At 30.2% G+C, this 21,140-nt stretch overlaps 1 protein-coding gene and 1 non-coding gene across 2 annotated transcripts; one reads left to right on the top strand and one right to left on the bottom strand.

The window, feature by feature from the left end:
- The first annotated feature begins 15,340 nt into the window (after positions 1 to 15,340).
- Positions 15,341 to 15,970, top strand: LOC145053990 (ethylene-responsive transcription factor ERF084-like). Its single transcript, XM_079002127.1, has one exon. The coding sequence runs from the start codon at positions 15,341 to 15,343 to the stop codon at positions 15,968 to 15,970; it is 630 nt and encodes a 209-aa protein (XP_078858253.1).
- Positions 15,971 to 20,372: 4,402 nt separating this feature from the next.
- TRNAG-GCC (transfer RNA glycine (anticodon GCC)) lies at positions 20,373 to 20,443 on the bottom strand. The gene has a single exon. It is a non-coding gene; the product is annotated as a tRNA-Gly (tRNA).
- Positions 20,444 to 21,140: the final 697 nt, after the last annotated feature.

The raw sequence follows: 21,140 nt of genomic DNA, 5'->3' as shown, positions 1-21,140 counted from the left end.
ATACTGTCAACCTCACTAAACGTATAATCTCAAGAAAAAAAAAGTTAAAAATTTACTATTTTATTTGTTAAATTTCGCTTGTTTAGGTTGAACGGGTGTGGTGTCGATGACACCACACTCCACATAAGCTAATGGTGACATCTTTATCATTTTTGTCACTTTTAAAAACGGTTAGTGTGAAGTGTTTGTGTTTACCATCGACAAAAGGAAGAGAAAGCAGAGGGTGAATTTGATTTTTTTCATTGGTGAACATGTGTCGCCGGTATATTACCGCCGACAAAAAAAATCATCGCAGGGCGTTGTTAGCCGTCTGTAAAAAGCTGCAAACTCGGCTTGTCGGCGGTAAAAACATTGTCACACCCTATTGCCTTAAGCATTTCAGTATGGCACCCTCCTCACACATGAAATGTTGAGGTGGCGGACATGTCCGCTAGTGAACACCGTCCCGGGGCAACTAGATGTGACGTATAAGTTGCTTATGCAATCTCCAACCGGTCATGAAAATGGCTATTGTCATCCTTTTGTGTATTAAAAAAAATTAGTTACTTTTCAAATTTAAACCATGTAATATTAACTATATATAATTATATATACATTTCACATGACAGATACATCAGCATCTTTTTGTTTTCTCATATTTTCTTCAAATTTTGAATCCAAATCAAAATACAGCACCCACTACAAACACACAAACATCTTTCTATTTTCTCATTTTTTTTCAAATTATGTAATATGATTTTTAATGTAATGATTTTTATTAGTAAAATGTAATTTTTTTATTTATAAAATATTTATTTATGTTTAATAATTATGTTTTTTATTTAATCTAATATAAAAAAAGTAAAGATAAATAATATGAAGTGGTAATCATTTCCAATGACTAGTAGTGTGATAGTGAACATGTAGTGAAGGTGACGTGACGTATATGTGATAGCATTATTGGTCCTACTATATATATATATATATATATATATATATATATATATATATATATATATATATATAGAGAGAGAGAGAGAGAGAGAGAGAGTTAGCTTCAAATGTTTTCAACAAGTATTGTGTGCCTCTAGCAACCAATCAGAATTAAGCAAAAATAAATTCAATAATAAATCAGAAAATGGTATAATAGTAATCTTGGCTACATTTAATTTTGGCAAATATTTAAAACGCTTAATGTCCAGGGAAACTAGTTTGTTAACCCTAGAAAAACACTCACCATTCGTCCTTAAATTGCTTCTTCAATCTTCACCATCGACTCCTTCATTATACCAGAAGAAGAAACCCACCATGGCGGCCATCATCTCCACTATCAATCATCAAGTTTCCAAACCCATGACTACGGATAAATTTCTTCTCCAATCAGCCTGTAAGTTTCTTTTTCTTCTGAACTCGTTTTTTTTATTTAATCGATTTTATGTATTCGGTTTTGGATAAATGATTTTGTGAAAGACATTTCTAAAAAATCGATGATTGCAATCTGTTTGGATGTATTTCTTTGCATTTTATTTGAACCAAGTTGGTAAGTCCTTTCCAATTAAGATCTCCCAATTCTGAAAATTCACTAGTGGAATCGGATATACGTTCTTTAAATTCAAGTTTGGTGTAGCTGCATTTGATTTATGATTATCTCAACATCTGTAATCGATTTCTATCGATTTCCCATGATATCATGAATCTTTCTCCTGCTTTCGGTTCAACTCCTGGTGTTATGAAGGTGTTTGGTGTTTAATACAACTTGTTGAAGGTGTTTGACATTGTATTTCAAGGTAAAGCTAGGATAATTTGATAATGCACATAAGGTGATTGATAAAATGCATAAGAGATGTTTCAAGCCAAATTCTCAAAAATTGACTAATTCCATATCTAAAACATAGTTTCTAGTAATCTTAGACATGGATTATGTTATATTCTATGTATTATGCCATATTCTATGTATTTTGTCAAAAAGTATTCTATGTATTTTGTCATATTCTATGTATTATGCCATATTCTGTGATAATGTATTCTGTCATATAACATGTATTCTGTCAGAATTACTAGTAACATATATTTTATGCAATATGTATTATGTCATATAACTTGTATGTTGCCCTCTAAATGTTCGATGAAATGCCTATATATAAGACTCCATCTTTTTCATTGCAATTTTAGGATTACATGACTGCATTGCATATATTATACGCATATTGGTTTTTAACATTTTTTTTGATGTTTTCTTTGTCTATTTATAAGGATCATGGTCTTTGTTGATACACAACTAACACCCACATTATTATTCTAAGTTCATTAATTGTTTTAGATGAATTTTGGCTTGTTTGATGATAATGTCTAATAAGTGTTTGTTGAAATGTCTGAAAGAGAATTTAACGAATTTAACCTTGTGGTATACATTCTATCAGAATTACTAGCAACACATGTTTTATGTAATGGTTTAAAAAGGTAACTAATTTGTCTGTGTATTATTTTCGTTCAATTTGTGATTTTAAATTCCAATTTCTATTGTCCTTCGTTATTGTATATTTGGAATCTAAAATTGTATTAGCAGTAAATACGATACTTTTGAATGTATTATATGTATTCTATCAGAATGTATTCAGCTAGAATAAAATCTATGTATTCTGCCAGAATGTATTCTATGTATTCTACTAGAATATATAAAGTGATAGTTAATTGCAAGTAAATGTTTGTAACCAGTATTAGTTTTTTGTTGTATTTGTGATAGGAATGGCCGGAAGAATGCTTTGAAGACCTAATAGGAATAACTTGAAGAATGAATAAGTTTGATCATACTCACAATTTAAGAATGTTGTTATTTTTTAGAGTTTTATTCATTTATGTTGATATTATTTTAGAATATGTATAATTATATTAAAATGTATAAGGATTTTAGTTTGTATGAATTTGTATTTAAATTCGGATGTATAATAATATATTAGAATGTTGTTATTTTTCAACCCCTGATTCAAGAATTTTGTTATTTTTCAATAATATTCTAACAGAATAAAATTCTGAAAGAACATCTTTCTAACAAAAAAAATATTCTGACAGAATAAAATCGGTTATGTTTACAAATTAAGTTAAAAATAAAATTGAATTAATTAAAAAATCAAATTTTTTAAATTAGAAGAATTAATTATCCCTAAAAATCCAAAAAAAATCCTTTTATAAATGTAGTTAATTGTCCAAAATACCATTTTGCTAAATATTGTGTGATTATATGGTACATGCTATCCCATTTTAGTATCATACACTCTCAAATCATGTTCATTGATTAATTCCATTCATTGGTCCAGATCTGTGCATTCTGGCACACAATAGTTAGTAAAGACAAAATAATATAAGCCTATATATATATATATATATATATATATATATATATATATATATATATATATGGTTGAGCATTTGGATCGGACTAGATGAGACTTACCGGCTCCAGCTCCAGGCCTAGTTTTTTCGGTTCTTAGACACGGTTGGACTAGTACAACTTTACATGCATAAAATACAAGTTGTTAAAATGCGTTTTTGGTTTTAATACAACTCGTTAAAACGAATGTTGTTGGGTTTGATATGTTACAACTCATTAAAATGAATACGTTTTGGGTTTGATATGATACAACTCATAAAAATGAATATGAATCGGTTTCTTGTATCCATTGGGACGGTCAAACTTTGATTGTTTATACCAGTTTGTTTGAACTTTGAATCAAATAAGTTAATGACTTCATCATATTTCATATACAACTAATCTAACTTTATCTATTGTTGTGATATGTCAGATAGGGTTGAACTCGATTTTGAGGGTGAGAGTTGCGCTAATTCCTTCTCCTGATATCACAGTACAAAAGAGAAAAATGATCGTTAGTCAACGTCCGGGAGGGATCTCTGGGACGAAGCTCCGACAATCAAGTTAGAATGGATCTGAGAGAAGTAAGGGTGAATCTGAAGAAAAAGAATTCAGTTCCCCTCTTCATGAAGAAGAGGGGTCCTTTTATACTTGGTTGTGAGGCATGTATCTCATAAATGATTTTGTTGAGCATTCCCTCGTGAGGTGTGACGTGGCGAATCCGTATTGAATGATCCCCTGTCACACCTTTTTGCCTCGTCCCCTCATTGGCTAGATGGGAATATTTGATATTTTGATCATCATAGCTGTCGTCAGATGGACAGGTGGAACTCTCTGATTTGTCCCACGTTTGTCGGGGTGTTATTCCTAGGAGAAGAGGGTAAGGTGCAGTTTTGCCTCTTAACCGCCATACTAGTGACTCCGCGTTGGCGTAGGTCCGGCCTTAGCCTCAGACTGGGCATGATCATGTTTTACCCAAGCCAAGATCAGAATTAGTTTGACTTCTCCTTTTTGACATTTTCCCTGAGGGATACGTTAATAAGTCCCTTAGGCTTGTAAGCGTACCCATTGGCTTGGTAGCGTCGCCGTTAGAGCCTATATTTCAACACATGTATGTCTAAGATTATCTCCAGCATTTGACAGAATTTAGGCAGCGCCGTCAATGTGTGTCAGACCTATCGATAGACGGTTCGTGACGCCAATTTTTCATTTAAAATCCCCCTTTTCCCAATATCTTTCATCTCTACCTCCTCTCCTTACTTTTGTTGTATCGACTCAGGCATTTTAAGAATTTTTCCTTTCTACCATTCATCTATTCTTCACGATGGACCGTTATGGAAGAGTCCCTACTGCGGAGGGATTCCAACTTCTGCAAGATTGTTTCGGTTTCTTACCGGAGCACGGTGTGACAATTTCGGTGAAGGGGTCATCAATCTATGACTGTCCTTTAGGGAAAATGGGGATTCCAATTCCTCTATTCGAAGCGGGGTTGCACCTGACGACGTCTAACTTTTTCGATATGATCGTGCATCACTATGGCTTTTCTATTGACGAGTTAACCCCGAGTGCCATCAATAAGATCGTAGGTTTTGAATTGATTTGTCGGTCTCTGGGTTGTATACCCACTTTTTGGGTTTTCAGTTACTTTTTCTGTTCAACTACTGTTGAAACATAAAAGTGACCCTCTTAAACTTGACAGATCCGAAGCCATCTTTTGATCCGCAGTCAGTATTTCAACCACAATCAAGAACCGCATCCACAGCCAAATCATTGTTGATTCATTAGCAACAAGCAAATAGGTGAGATCGATGAGGGCCACGTCATGGTCTATCATATAGTACTCTCTTACAAACTCATTATACGAGTCATGAAGCGACTGAAGAACCCAGTCAACAGCCAGCTTCTCATAGACAACGACTCCCAACATTCTTAACCTATCAATGTGAGACTTCATCTCTAAGACGTGTGTACACACTGACTTTCCTTCTTCATGTTTACTTACCAAAAGGGCTTGAGTGAGCTTGAACTTTTCAAACCTTTGAACTTGTGGGTTAGGGAGAACAATAGAAGGAGGTGGAGGAAGTGAAGCATGATCTCGTGTTCCTCGATCGAATCGTGGAATATCATCTTCATGTGGAAAGCTTATTCCACGGTATTTGGGAAGACCATAGTTGTCATACTTTGACATCTACCAAACGGGAGAAAAATTCAAGTTAGATGATTGATTGATTGAGTCCTTAATAAAACACTCAAATGAGATATTAAGGCTAGGACCCAACACAATACTCTACAACTTGGGAGTGGGATGCCGTAACCCAAATTGCAGAACATTTGAAGGTAAGTGAATGACGATTCACTAATTTTCCACCATAAAAAACGAAAAAAGAGATTAAGTTTTAAATGTATTGAAAACTCCTAGATCTTTTGAAATTCATTGAACTTTTCAATGGCATGTTTAAATCTCGATATGCTCCTCGATTTGTGACTGGGATGCCGAGGATCACAAAACAGGGTGTGAATAACCATGCAAAATTACATTGTTCCCTCAATGTTGCAGTTATCTATTCGATGTGCTGGTTAACCACACACGCTCCACCGAACTATGACAAACATCGAGTCACCCTTCGCTACCTTTGCTTAGAACCCATTTAGTGTGTCGGTTAACCACACACGCTCCACTAACGTCTTAGCAAGGGTACAAAGTGTACTTTCATGGAATTGCATCAAATTCACTTTTGCCTAAAGTAACTAAGATTTGGGAATTTTGTAAAACATTTAGTTACTTTATAATTCATTATACTTTTAATGGAAAGGGTTTGCCCTATCCTACCCGTTCGGCTAACGACCCTCCACTAGTCAATAGTGCAGTGGGTAAGAGTGTATACCCAATGGCGGTCATTTTACAGACCGCTTCCTTAAATAACCCTTATAGACCAGCTTCGTGAATGAGGCCTACTAACGGTAAGACTGACATTTAACTTATACATATATAATATTAGACTTTTAATTTTATATATACTATAAGGGTGTATTTTACACTTTTAAAATACTATGTGGTCTAATTTAATAAATTACACTTTTAATTTAATTAAATGTAAACCATATCACTATGGATTTAATAACTCTCTTTAAACTATACACTTAATTAATTTAATAAAACCATAAGGGTGCAATTTGAACTTTTTCAAAAATTAGGGTTTTAGAATTTAACATTTTAAAATTAAACTTTTAATTAAAATTTAGAAAAAATTGCAAAAATGGTCCCTATGGTTTGTCAATTTCTGTGGGTAAGGTCCAAAAAAAAGTTTATTAGCAAAAAAGTTCCTTAATTGAAGGTTTTGTTGTGCTTTTGGTCCTTACTTCGTTAAGTTTAACAGCATGGCTGTTAACTTTTGGCAAATGACAAATTTACCCCTGAGACTATTTCTGCAGTTTTATCTTTTTACCAAATTATAAGGACTAATTATGCAATTTTTCTTTTTCATTTTTTTGAATTACTTTTTTCTTTTTAACTTTTTGCTTATTGTATTATATTTTTATTGAATTATTATATATTAATAAATATTATTTTTAATTTATTATCATATATTAATAAATATTACTTTTTTTATTATTAATTTTTTTTAATAAACTTTTTGAATTTCTTCTTTATCGCATTAATTCTTTTTTGTTGGATTATTATATATATTAATAAATACTATTTTTAACATATAATATTATATTTATCTATTAGTAAGTGTTATTTTATTGGATTATTAAATTCATTTAATTATTTTTTTTTAATTTTTTTATATCGTTATTTGTTTTGATTGGATTATTATATATTAATAAATATTATTTTTAATATATTATATTTATATATTAATAAATATTACATTTTTATTATTAATTTTTTTAATTGATTTTTTTTTAATTTCTTCTTTATTGCATTAATTCTTTTTTATTGGATTATTGTATATTAAACAAATATTATTTTTAGCATATAGTATTTATCTATTAGTAAGTGTTACTTTATTGGATTATTAATTTTTTAAAAATTTTTTTATTGCATTAGTTCTTTTTATTGGATTGTTAATTTAAATTTATTATTTTTATTTATAATAAATAATATTTGTTAATTGTTTTTATTTTTTTTAAATTTCTTTCTTTATTGTTTCAAATAAAAATACCAAAAAATCATACCCACCCCACATTCTCTAATTTATTTTATGTATTTGGAAGATAATATATTTTGTACAACACCACCACCATCACTCAGTCACAACAAACCACTATGGGGTCCTCTCCAATCCTATTACTATATATATATATATATATATATATATATATATATATATATATATATATATATATATATATAAGTTGAGTAATTATTCACGAAATGACACCATCGTGTGTATTTTAGTTTTTGTGTATTCACATATATCTAAATTTGTTATTTATTTCAATAAACTTATGATTTTGAAATATATAATTTCTCTAAAAATATTTGTACATGAATTACCAAATCTGAGTATTCGCTACTCGGCGGTCGGCCGAACGAGTACCGAGTAACGAGTTCTACAACTTTGTCACCACCTATAACAGCTATGGTGGTTTGAAAACCTTCGATCTAACATTGTCGTCATCGATGGTGGTATCTGTAATGAATGGTCGGCTGAAGGAAGTATGTTTTCTGGGGTTTATTTCACATTGTGTGGGTAGTCAACTGGTGTAGTTTTCATCGAGAATGGCCGATTATAGTAGATGATTGATGATTTCCAGCGAGATGATACGACGACGCAAGGTGGTAAAGTGCAACGAATGGAGGAGCTGACTCGGAGTGTTTGGTATTTTTATTTAAAACAATAAAGAAAGAAATTAAAATAAAATAAAACAATTAAATAAATATTATTTATTATAAATAAAAATAATAAAATTAAATTAATAATCCAATAAAAAGAACTAATGCAATAAAAAAAATTAAAAGAAATTAAGTAAATAAAATTAATAATCAAATAAAGTAACACTTACTAACAAATAAATATTATATGTTAAAAATAATATTTGTTTAATATATAATAATCCAATAAAAAAGAATTAATCCAATAAAGAAAGAAATTTTAAAAAATCAATTAAAAAAATAATAATAAAAAATGTAATATTTATTAATATATAAATATATTATATTAAAAATAATATTTATTAATATATAATAATCCAATCAAAAGAATGAACGAAATAAAAAAATAAAAAAATTAATTAAATGAATTTAATAATCCAAAAAAGTAACACTTACTAATAGATCAATATTATATGTTAAAAATAATATTTATTAATATATAATAAACCAATAAAAAAGAATTAATGCAATAAAGAAGAAATTCAAAAAAAAAGTTAATAATAAAAAAAGTAATACTTATTAATATATAAATAAAATATATTAAAAATAATACTTATTAATATATAATAATCCAATAACAAATAATACAACAAGAAAAAAGTTCAAAAGAAAAAAGTAATTAAAATAATTAATATATATAATAATTCAATAAAATGTAAAAGAAAATTTGCATAATTGGTCCTTGTAGTTTGGTAAAAAGATAAAACTGCAGAAATGGTCCCAAGGGTAAATTCGTCATTTGCCAAAAGTTAACAGCCATGCTGTTAAACTTAACGAAGTTAGGACCAAAACCGCAACAAAACCATCAAATAGGGACCTTTTTTGCTAATAAACTTTTTTTTGGACCTTACCCATAGAAATTGACAAACCATAGGGACCATTTTTGCAATTTTGTCTAAAATTTTAATTCCAAAACTTGAGGGCAAGTTTTGAAACATTTCAAATCATTAGGGTTTAAAATTTAAATATTTCAATATTAAACTTTTAATTAAAAATTTAAATTCCAAAACTTGAGGACAAGTTTTGAACTTTTCAAAACACAGAGGATCAAATAGTAAATAATTTTAAATTAAACAATTAATTTAATGATTATCTAAATTTGACCTAATCAAGATTATTTACAAGATAATTCACTAAATAAATTAAATAATCAAAGATTATCTTATAATCAATTTATTATTCAAATAAATGGTAATTATCTTTTAATTTGGTAAGGATAATCATAACATATATATAAATTATTCAAAAACAATTTTGGTAATTATCCAAACACAAAACCAATCATAAATCTAAATTTTGAGCCATCTGATCCACAGACTCGTCGAGTAGCCTACTGCCCTCGTCGAGTCTGTCAGACAGACTGGGCTCACGTCGTGAACTCAGTAAGTCACGTCGTGAGCTGGGTATTTTCAGAAAAATGATTTTCATATCAAGCAATTAACGAACATATTAGCATCAAATACAATTGAAACCAATCAAAGCTTTGATACCACTGATGGGTTTGAGCCAAAAGAACATCTTATGTGCTCATGCAAACCCTAATGCTTGGATCTAGGTTTCTCTATTGTACATGCAATTCATCCAAGGCTCAAGAACCCTAATCTAGCATATGCATTTCGAAATTATCACATAAGAGCAGATCTATATGATTATCTCTTGTAGGATGGCTTGAATCTCTTCTATCTTCTTTCTTTGGAGCTTAGAGTCACAAATGTAACTCCTTTAATGGTTTACAAACACCAAGAGCAAGAGAATGACTTATGAGAAAGAGGAGGATCACCAAAAACGTCCTAGGGTTCTTCGAAAAGAGTTCACCACGTTTTGGGGTCCTTAGGGGGTCCTTATATAGCTAGGCCATTAGGGTTTTCAGCTAGGAAACCCTAATCTGACTGCTTAGGCCCTAAGCAGCCCATGGACTCCCTTTAGAACACCGCTTGGACGAATTCCTTATGGGCTTCCCATAGAATTCGTCCAACCTATGTTCCAAGGTGATCCATAGCCCAATTGCAATTATCTTATAATTACAATTCTAGTCCCCTAAGTTTAATTAATGTCTTTTAGTCACAAATCTAACTATCAATTAATTCTTGACTAATATTAATTAAACAATATGATTTCTCCTTTAATATATTATTTATATAATATATTAATAAATCATAATTAATCCTCTTTCTCCATAAATCATCCTATCAAGTTGCTTTGGTGAAGGCAACCCAAAAGGACCATGCACAACCGGGTCAAGTACATACCAAATATAGTTACGGACTTAGACACTAATCCAACATAACCGCCATACCAGTGACTCCGCGTTGGCGAAGGCGCGGCCTTGGCCTCAGACTATGTATGATCACTTGATCAGGTTCTACCCCAGCCAAGATCGACGTTAGTTTGATTTCTCCTTTTTGATGTTCTCCCTGAGGGATACGTTAACATCTATAATATCATAATTTGCAAAATTATTTTTCCAAATAAAAACATTTAACATATAAATCAAGTTCACCAACAAAAGTTAACAAACTTAACACAAATATATAAAAAAGAGAAATTGAATATCCTCCTACTTTTTGTTCCTACAAATCTTTCTACCTAATTAAATAATGACATATGTAATATTTAATGCTCATTTAATGAAATTTTAGTATTCTAATATGACACATGTCATCATTTAATTTGGTAGAAAGATTTGTAGAAACAAAAGTTGGAGGATATATAATTTCTCATATAAAAACAATTACCGCAATACTAAAAATCATAGTTTAAATTTTAAAATGAATCTAACTAACAAATGTCATAATCTAATCTTCTATTAGCCTCTTTCCCATATAATTGTAATCCAAATCTAACATGTTTAAAGCTTGTCCAATCTATACATAAAAACAAAATGAAAATATTGTTAGTATTTAATAAAAAATAATAATTGAAAAGTTGAAATATATCAGCTTTGATATCTCAACTTTGAAGGATTGTAACTCGTTGAATATATCACCCAAAACAACAAAATTATAGTCTAAATTCATCTACATACTCTAAATTACATGTTGGAAAAAACCACATGAAAATCCAACTTAAAACAAATGCAATATACTTAAAACAAATGCGATATGTTTGTTTAAAGAATTTCACAGAATACAATTTTTTTTTTTTCTAAAAAGCTGAAATATTTCAGCTTCGATATCCTAACTTTGAAGGATTGTAACTCACTGAATAAGTTTTCTTTTATAGTTTTTTAATGTTTTTTTTCATTTTTTTTAAATGTTTTTACTGAAAGCTTAAATGTTTTTACTACATATATCTTAAATTTTCAATAATTATTTACAAAGTGAAAAAAAAAACATTAAAAAAATGAACAAAACATTAAAAAAAAAACTATAAAAAAACATTATTTCCAAGAAAAAAAACACATAAAAACATTTAAAAAATGAAAAAAAAAATTTAAAATGAAAAAAAAAACATTAAAAAACTATAAAAAAAAAACTTATTAGAACAAAATATCTCATTAAAATATCTTATTAAAAATCAGTTTTTTAAAAATATCTTTAGTTGATTTTTAAAAAAATATATTAATAACTATTTATTTGGTTAAAATAAGTTTGGATGTAAAATGAATCAAATTAGAAAAAGAAAATTTAAATATAGAATCATGGAATAATTATAGATATACAAACATTCCAAAAAAATTTCGAACAAAACGTAAAGATATATAAAAAAAATATTAGAAAAAAAACGTCAAAAAAATATAAACGAATAAAACGTAAAAAAACTGATATTTTATATTAAAGAAATACAACCCATAAAATAAATATTAAAAAAATAAAAATTAAAAAGATATTCGAACAAAAGCGTATATATATATATATATATATATATATATATATATATATATATATATATATATATATATATTTGAACTAAACCTCAAATATAATATAAATAAATAGAAAAACACCAGAATTTTATTTGGACAAAACATTAAATATGTTTTCAAACAAAACGCCAAAATAGATTTTTTTTAAATCATATATACAAAGATAAATAAATAAATAATAATAATAATAATAATTATAAATAAATGAATAAAATAACCTAATCTATATTAAAATAAAAGATAGTACAATTTAAAAGGTTGAACTAATGAGAATTATGTCATATGTAATTATTTATAATAAACAGGTAATATTATTATGTAATAATTATGGTTATTTAAAGAAAACAATAAATATAATGATTAAGAGGTATGATAAGAACTAAAATGGGATACCGATGCTTTAACCCTTTAGTTCTAGGTGGTGCTACTATAATTACCCTCCTCATCAAATCATAAGGCTGGAAGGAGTGGTGTTATAGGAACCACATTCCTTCCTTTGACACATAGAAGTTACATCATTTTTACCATATAAAGTGTGATTCTTTACAACACTCAGGGAGTGGAAACCATGGTAGAGAAAGAAAGAGATGAGAGAAAGACACATAAATAAAGAGAAATAAGAAAGAGGGTGCGGCCATTTCTAGCCGCACTGTGGCCAAAACCGTAGGAAACCGCACCCAGGGGGTTTGCGGTCCCGGTGGCAAGGGTATGGCTTGGAACCGCAGTCCACTCCTTCAAGTCTAAGAGATAAACAAATGGATGACACTAGGTACATTAAGCACTTTGGGGATACTAAATGGAATAGTTTTGAAAAAAAAATACAATAATATTGATATTATTCAGAGAATCATCAAATGATTTGTCATTAGTTTGCGTCATCATGTGTCATTAGTTCCCTTTTAACTGCAAAATTCGTACTTTGTTTAGATTTCCCGTCATATATAACTGCGAGATGCTTCAAAAAAGTTTTTTTTTTTAAATATCTAATCGGTCGTTTTAAAATTTTGAGGGTACTTTCAAAATTTTATATAATATTACTTAATTATTATAAATAATTTCATTAAGTAGAAATAAAATTTAATTATTTTTCCACATTCGTTAATATGTTGTTTTATAAAAAGATTTAAGCACTCTATTCTAGTTACGTTCTGTTATTATGGAAAATTTTTAAATTTTAACCAGGAAATGATTTAAATTGAACTTAAAAGTTAGGAAAGTTTCAGTAAACAACGACCAAGTTTTATAGTTTTTCTACTTGGTTCATTTATAGTTTTACACTAAGTTTTGATTTGTTTTGTTTTTTATAATATTTGTGACAATGTCACAAAACAGCAAACAAGATTCAGAAGAAACAATATCAAGGCTAATATAATCTAATGCATATATTTCACGCCACATAAAAAAAATCAAGTCATTAATTTCATAAGTTTGACTGGGTTTTGGTTAAAAAGTAACGAAAATATTTATCTATTTTGCGTTAACATTTCGTAAGAATAAGACATCTTTCATGCGTCATTTTTGTACTAACATAGGGGGATCAAAAAAATCTTCCCTTTTATGTACTGAACAATCATTTCGATATGGAACCAACAATTTTTTTTAAAGGTAAACCACATCCTCTACACCAAACCAGTTTCAAAACTCATTACACATATTTAAATCGCACAACACTATCTAACTTTGAAAATTCACACCATAATACCAACATACTATTTTTATCAATCAAAATCTAATAAAAGGTCACCAAAAACAACTTGATCATTATACCATTGTTTTGATATTTGATTTCAAATTCTTTATAAATTAATGACTATATATAATACAAAATCAAAAAAAAAAAAAAAAGGAAACCTATATATTATATATATTTTTTCAAAATCTAAAAATGTAAGTTTTACGAAAGATTTAGTCTTGGATGTATGAGGATCTTTTGAAGACTTTCACATTAATGTGATGATGGTACATGATATTTACCATGCAGCAACACATGACACGAAGCAGTGGCTGAAGGCTGAACTGGACCTCGTAAATCAAAGAATCATCGTCTTACCAACGAGTCCATGGTCTGAAAACGATGGTCACATCTTGCCTTCCATCAGATATACCATGGTCTCCCACCCACATAACTAAAACCCATCACCCAAATGTCAAAACAATCTTTTCCCAACTTACGCCACCATGACGATAACCTAATAAATCCCACAATTACCCATCACAAGGCTTTCAGCCCCATGTCATTAGTATAATATATAAGAGTCAGACTTTGTACTTTTATAGAAATAGATTGACAATATAGGTCGCACATTATTTACTGTATTATTTTGCCTCGCATAATCGCAAGTCCGACCCCCATATTTCGAAGCTTTGTATGAAAATGAAAGTAAAGCCCATAATTTTTTTTTGTAAAATACTACTATTTAGTAATTTTGCTACTCTTAAATTCAAATTTTAAATTTGTTAACAAACATCTTGTACATTCCCTGTCACAACATCATTTCTTCACTATTAATAATAACTTATAATTGTTATAAACAACTTTAAAAAGGAAAAAATAAAATGAATTATAATTTTTTACACATTGATTTTCTAGCATTTTAGAAGACACAACTAATTTTATTTAATGATAACACATAAAAATGTATTTTACAAAAATACCAACACACTAACTATAGATTTGTCCCAAAATTCAGAGACTTTTTGAAATAGGAAGCCGTGTGCGACCGCACCGTCCACACACCCCAGGACCGCCATTGCAAAGTCGAATTATATAAAACTTTTCGTTACAAATACTCACTTATCCGTTTACAAATATAAATTTACTTATTTTAATAAGTAACTAGAATAATTGTTTTGATGTACTAAAATGTAAATAGTTTTTAAATTTCATAATATAAATTACTTTCATGTAATGTAAGATAAGATAGGTGATAATGATATAATCATATAATTAAGTTAATACATAGATATGTTGCTTTTGAAAAGAAAATCAATACGAAAATATTATTCTTATATACCGTACTAAAATATTCCATGTATTTTCTAATGTAATCTCGAAATTTTGGCTACATATGAAATTGCTTGTTCTTAGTATTTCGGGTCGGATCAACTTGGTGTATAAATATGGTAAGGGTACACTCACCATTTCCCATGCAGAGCTTTCGTGTGCCTCTTTAGATCCTACTGCTAGTAAACAGAAGATAGATACTGTTTCATCTCCACTTCCACTAAAAACATAGCATCCAAAACAATGAACACTCAGTTTTTCTACAATTCCTTGACCACACCTCAAATTCTAGAAAACTCCTCGATTTTCGACCAAAATCTTGAAACCCCGTCTCCGGAAACCAATATTTCGTCGGAACACATAGCCGTCGGAAACCCTATTGTTCTGGAAGGCATTGCCGCCGTGGTCGGAGAACAGGTTCTGTTCGGAAAAAGTAGTGTTACATCAAGTGGTCACAGCGAAGGATCAAAGTCCAAACCGGTTAAGAATAATGGTGATGTGGAGAAGAGTTACAGAGGGGTGAGGAAGAGGCCGTGGGGGAGGTGGTCAGCGGAGATACGTGACAAGATAGGGCGTTGCAGGCATTGGCTGGGGACGTTTGACACTGCGGAGGAAGCGGCGCGTGCGTATGACGCAGCGGCAAGGCGGATGAGAGGTGCTAGTGCAAGGACTAACTTCGAGATACCATCCGTGTTTCCGCTTCCAACGACGTCTTCAGCATCTTCGTCGTCGGCAGAAGTCAAGAAGAAAAAGTCCAGTAGCACATGTAGTACCAATAAGTGCCACGTAGTGACCTCGGTGGCTCAGTTGTTCAGTAATTCCGATAGGGAAATGATGAAGATGACCGGAATTAGTAATGTGGAAGCCACCTAAAATTTATGCAGTCTATATATGCTTTTTTCATCAATCATATGTTAGCCACCAAATTCCGAAGTTCTGTGAAGTTATATAGTTCTTTGAAAGAGACTTCTTATCTAATCTAATGTGTGATAAATGATTTTTTTTTCGTACTTGTCACATTCTTATTTAATTTTGTCAAATGTTATTTTGTGGTTATTTGGAATTAATTTCTTTTTTACATGTCATTTCATACATGTCATTTCATGAGTTTTCTATTTTAATAAATTACATATACTACTTTAATTTAATAAATAGTAATAAATGAATATCAATTTCATTAATAGACTCACATTTTTATTTCAATATTTCTAAATTAAAATTCATTAGGTTTATTTTGTTTATTTATTTAAATTTAAAAGATAAAAAAATAAATTTTAATAATTCATTGTTTTTCTTATTTTTTTTCTATAAATCCAAAGTTCTTAATATTTAGATTTTTATATTTAATTTTTTTTTAATTAACTCATGTAATACATGAGTATTATACCTAGTGCTTTTATATATATAAAAAAATTGATATACCAATCGAAAATTGAAAAGACACGTGTTCGCACCTTCGTAAGAGTTAGATGAGCCTATACCAATATTAACACGTATGTTGTGATTTATACCAAGGTTAGGGTTGACGCATATTTTTATCACATTTGACCTCTTGATGGAAGTTTCTTTTAATCTACTACTGTTTAGGCATTCATATATCGATTGTGGGCGTTGGACAGAACTAGCTGATAGCAGGTAGCGTTTGATTTTGAAACATTTTGTTGAAAGATACTTCATGTAATTTTTGGTTTTTGAACGTTTTATTTAGGCTAAAAGTTAAACGTTTTTGTCGCCGAACGAGTTTTTTTTTTTTTTTTTTACTAGCGTTTTTTTAAAAGCTAAAAGTCAGAAGCTCCCAAACGTTGTATGTCGAACACACCATATACGGTCGATCATTGTGGTGAGGAGTAAATCTAAAAAATTTCACCGAAAGAGATTGAACTTATTGGTTCATAAATTATAAAATGTTTTAGAAAAATGGATGTTTCAATCTATTTTAAGTTGTTATAGAGATGATATCGGAGTAGGGAACCCAATTCTCATCCTTATTGGAAAATATAAATGCATGTGCCTCTTTTTATTCCCATGGGACATGGAGATGTTGGTGGGGAATCAAAAAATATTTCCTCATACAAGATTATAACTTTTATGTAAATAAAAATTCTAAATTTTAAAACTACCAATTTTATTTCAAAAGAAAAGTTAAAAACAAAGTAATTTTCAGAAATTACATAAACAATATAAAGCATCTTTTGTGTATATTGCTCTCCAAAATCACTAAACATAAATAGTAAATCAAACATTTCAAGTTATAACTAGTTGGACAATATGATTTTGTGTATATTTCTATCCAAAATTGTCACACGTCGGCCGTCGGCGGAAACACCGGGCAGTGTAACGTCATTTCTCGTATCATAGTTATCAACTTCCTGAAAACACATGCAATTTAAAATACGTCAACATAAAGTTGGTGAGTTCACAAGTTTTGATTCCATATAAAAATAACACTTTTTCTCAAGTTCAAAAGTATAGTTTTGAAAGTATAATTTTGACTCTCCAACGTTTACTATATATATATCCTAGGTATAAAAGTTTACTTATCAAATAAGTATATACCTATAAGTCTCATATACCATGAATATAAGTGTTTGTAATTCCATACAAACGAAAGTTGCTACGTATAAATCTTATTTTAGTTCTATACAAGTAAAACCACTACGTATAAATCTATTTCAATTCTATATGAGTATGTGTGTTAGGTATAATTATCTACTTAATATACAAGTAGTACCTAGGGTATAAGTAGGGGGAAACTTATACTTAACTTTAATACTTGTATAACAACAAAGTATAATGCTTCTAACAATTTGCTACCATGATTCCGTAACCGCTGCTTGACAACAAAACCTCTGACAAAACAATACACTCATGATTTACCATGAGAAACAATACACTCATGATTTACCATGAAAAACAACACCGCACACATCGACGCCGGAATAAAAATAAAAGGAACGAATCGTCACTCGTTTGTCTTGGGTTGTAATCAACCACGAGTGGGGTCAACCCGTATCTTATTCATACACGACTTCCTCGCTCACACGGGATTAACAGTTACAGGTCAGAGGACTTCCACTAAGATCCCCAATCTTAGTTGATGAATGAGGTAGCTCATGTAGACTTTGACGGCTTCCTATAGCTCTAACAACGAAAGCATTTTCATGTCTAAAACCCTAAGTCACTAGACTATGCTTTTAAACATTACTCCTAACTTCATAATATTTAGGCAGTATAACAACTATATCTTGAAGTAAAACCAGGTTTTATATTGACCTAAAACCAATAATAACAACATATAACGTTCCTAGTTTTATCTTGACATAAAACTATCAATAGCTATACTTAGTTTTATCTTAACATAAAACTAATCAATAACAACATATAACATATCCAGTTTTATCTAGACATAAAACCAATAATAACAACATATAACAAACATGGTTTTATCTTGACATAAAACCAATAATAACAACATATTTATCAATTAACATATAGGACTTCCGAGTATAACTCTGGAACTATATCGCACACATAATATATATAGAATCCTAAGTATAACTCAAGATATACATTAGTATACTACTATAACAATAACATACTAACAACTTTATGATAGTTGTATAATTTCATATACAAAATAACATATCCCGGTTATTATAACTATCTACGTTGATACTAATATACTATCATATAGACATAATAATAACGTATGTATAATATTTAGCATGCGTTTTCCTCCGAAAATATTAGAAAGTGGGGCCGTAAAACTCACCTTAGTAGCATGATTTTATGTAATCTAAGCAGAAACGGTCAGCGGTACGAGGTCGTCAGGGCTCGGGAAGCGAAACGGCTTCAGCATACGAGAGAGAGAGAGAGAGAAGAAATGGTGTAAGGAGAGAGGAGGCCGGACTTGCTATTTATAGGCTGATGTTTGGCCTCTCACGACGTGAGAATGATATATTCACGTCGTGAGCTATGACAAGAGTCATCCCGTAGCTTTAACGCGTGTTTTCTAGCCTTGAATAGTGTCCTGCAGCGTCCTCACGTCGTGAGAAAACCTAGCTCACGTCGTGAGCTTTTGGGTTATCGTTCCGTAGACTTCTAGCTTCGAAATGTGGCGTTTTGACTCCTCACGTCGTGAGTCCAATCAGATTAGGGTTTCTGACACGTGTCGTGCTCTCAGACAGCTGTAACTTCGGAAGGTCGTAACTTTTGCATACGTACTTCGTTTTTGACGTTCTTTATATCCACGCGTAGGTATTTACGAGCATTGCAACTCTCTTTTAGACTCCAATAGCTAAATCTAAGCCTATTTTAAATTCCTTATGTTATAGAGATTTTATAGTGTTCGGTTTATCATAACTTCTTCATGCGAAGTCAGATTTAGACGTTCTCTATATTTTTGGAATCGTATGGACGTATACTTTGAGTTGTATCATAAAATATGTATGAAACTTCATACTTTAACATGAATTACATAGTAAGGTTATCACGTTACTAGTTTAACAAAAATTACATTACATAATTGACATAATCACATGTGATTGTTTTTTACCTATTTTGACTAGTGTTACAAAAATTACTAAGCATAAATGGTAAATCAAGCCATTCAAGTTGTAACTAGTAAATATATGACAATGAAAATTTTCAACAGGTGACCATTAAAATTTAAACAATTCGGGGAATGAGAGTTTTAGTATTTGATATATGTTTAGTTTACTCTAGATCACAAATTTGGCCAAATCCATATGAATAGGACTTTGAACACTCACAATATAAACATAAAAAGTAAAAAGAATGAAACTTTCGATATTAATCGTATTTGGGTTAAAATTAGATACACCAAGAAACAAAAAAATCTTTTTATACTTGAGGTTTAAAATACATAAAGCAAAGATATTTATATTTTTAAATGAGTGATTACCAATGTGTTGGGAGACAGAGGAGAACTGTGTCTTCTCTTTTAAATTAACGTGTGTTTTACAGAATAGTAAAATAATAAAATATGTAGATATTTTTAAAGTTAAATTTTAGGTGTATTTGATTGTCATTTTAATTGTTTGCTTTGTCTTAGTTTATTGGTATTGGTTCTTTAATTCAAAATTTGTTACACCTATAAATAGCTGCAAGTAAAGAAAGTGATTGAAAACCAAAAAGTAAATTCAAATGAGAAGTCGGTGGTTTCTTTATCAACAAAAGTTGTTTGGAGAAATAATTCCGAGGAGTGTAAACAAACGTGATCGATAACTAACTAAAAAACAGATCACTGAAGGATTGCACCAGCCGGGAATCGAACCCGGGTCTGTACCGTGGCAGGGTACTATTCTACCACTAGACCACTGGTGCCTTTTGTTATCTCCTTCAAGGTTAAATGATATATGTCCTTATTTAGGAATTTGATAAAAAAAAACTTTACTTTATTTCGTAAATGTTCAATTTTTCTTCAAAAATTAGTGAATATAAAATATTATCTTAATATGATTTAAAGATGTGCCCACATAGGAGGTTTGGTATGCAATCCCAATCGTTATTACACGGAATATAATCTGATTATTATTTTTTGATGATGTATATTTCATTTTTTTTTTATATAAAAGTAGTGCATTCCTAGTTGAAAACATAGGTCTACAACTACGATCAATCTAACTATTTGGAGATGTACTTGTTGCTAAATAAATCTACAATTCTTTTACACAAACAAAGTAGGCATAAAAGGATCACATGATGAGTTTGTGATTTATGATCTAGTTATTTAGGGCATGTTTGATATGTAGCCGACTGGGTCCGGTCAGCTCTTTTAGCTGACTTGGTCCAGTCAACTTGTTTGATAAAGGATTAATTATGTCTGACACGGTCTAATCTGCTGATTCGGTTATGAGAAAATGTCTGATTCGGTCCTAGGTAAAATAGAGGTTGACCAAAACATTTCCCACATTACCCTACTCTGATGCTTTCAACAGTCCATCATGAACAACCCAACATTTTCTCCCTCTCCCGCTTTTGTCTTCTCCAACGTTTGCTCTTCCTTCTGCCAGTGTCGGTG

This window comes from Lactuca serriola, chromosome 1, assembly GCF_051521515.1.
Source record: "Lactuca serriola cultivar US96UC23 chromosome 1, Lser_US96UC23_V15, whole genome shotgun sequence".
In the NCBI taxonomy this organism is placed as follows: Eukaryota; Viridiplantae; Streptophyta; class Magnoliopsida; order Asterales; family Asteraceae; genus Lactuca; species Lactuca serriola.
The sequence above is the reverse complement of the archived record's forward strand: the minus strand, read 5'-3'. Positions and strand labels throughout refer to the sequence as shown.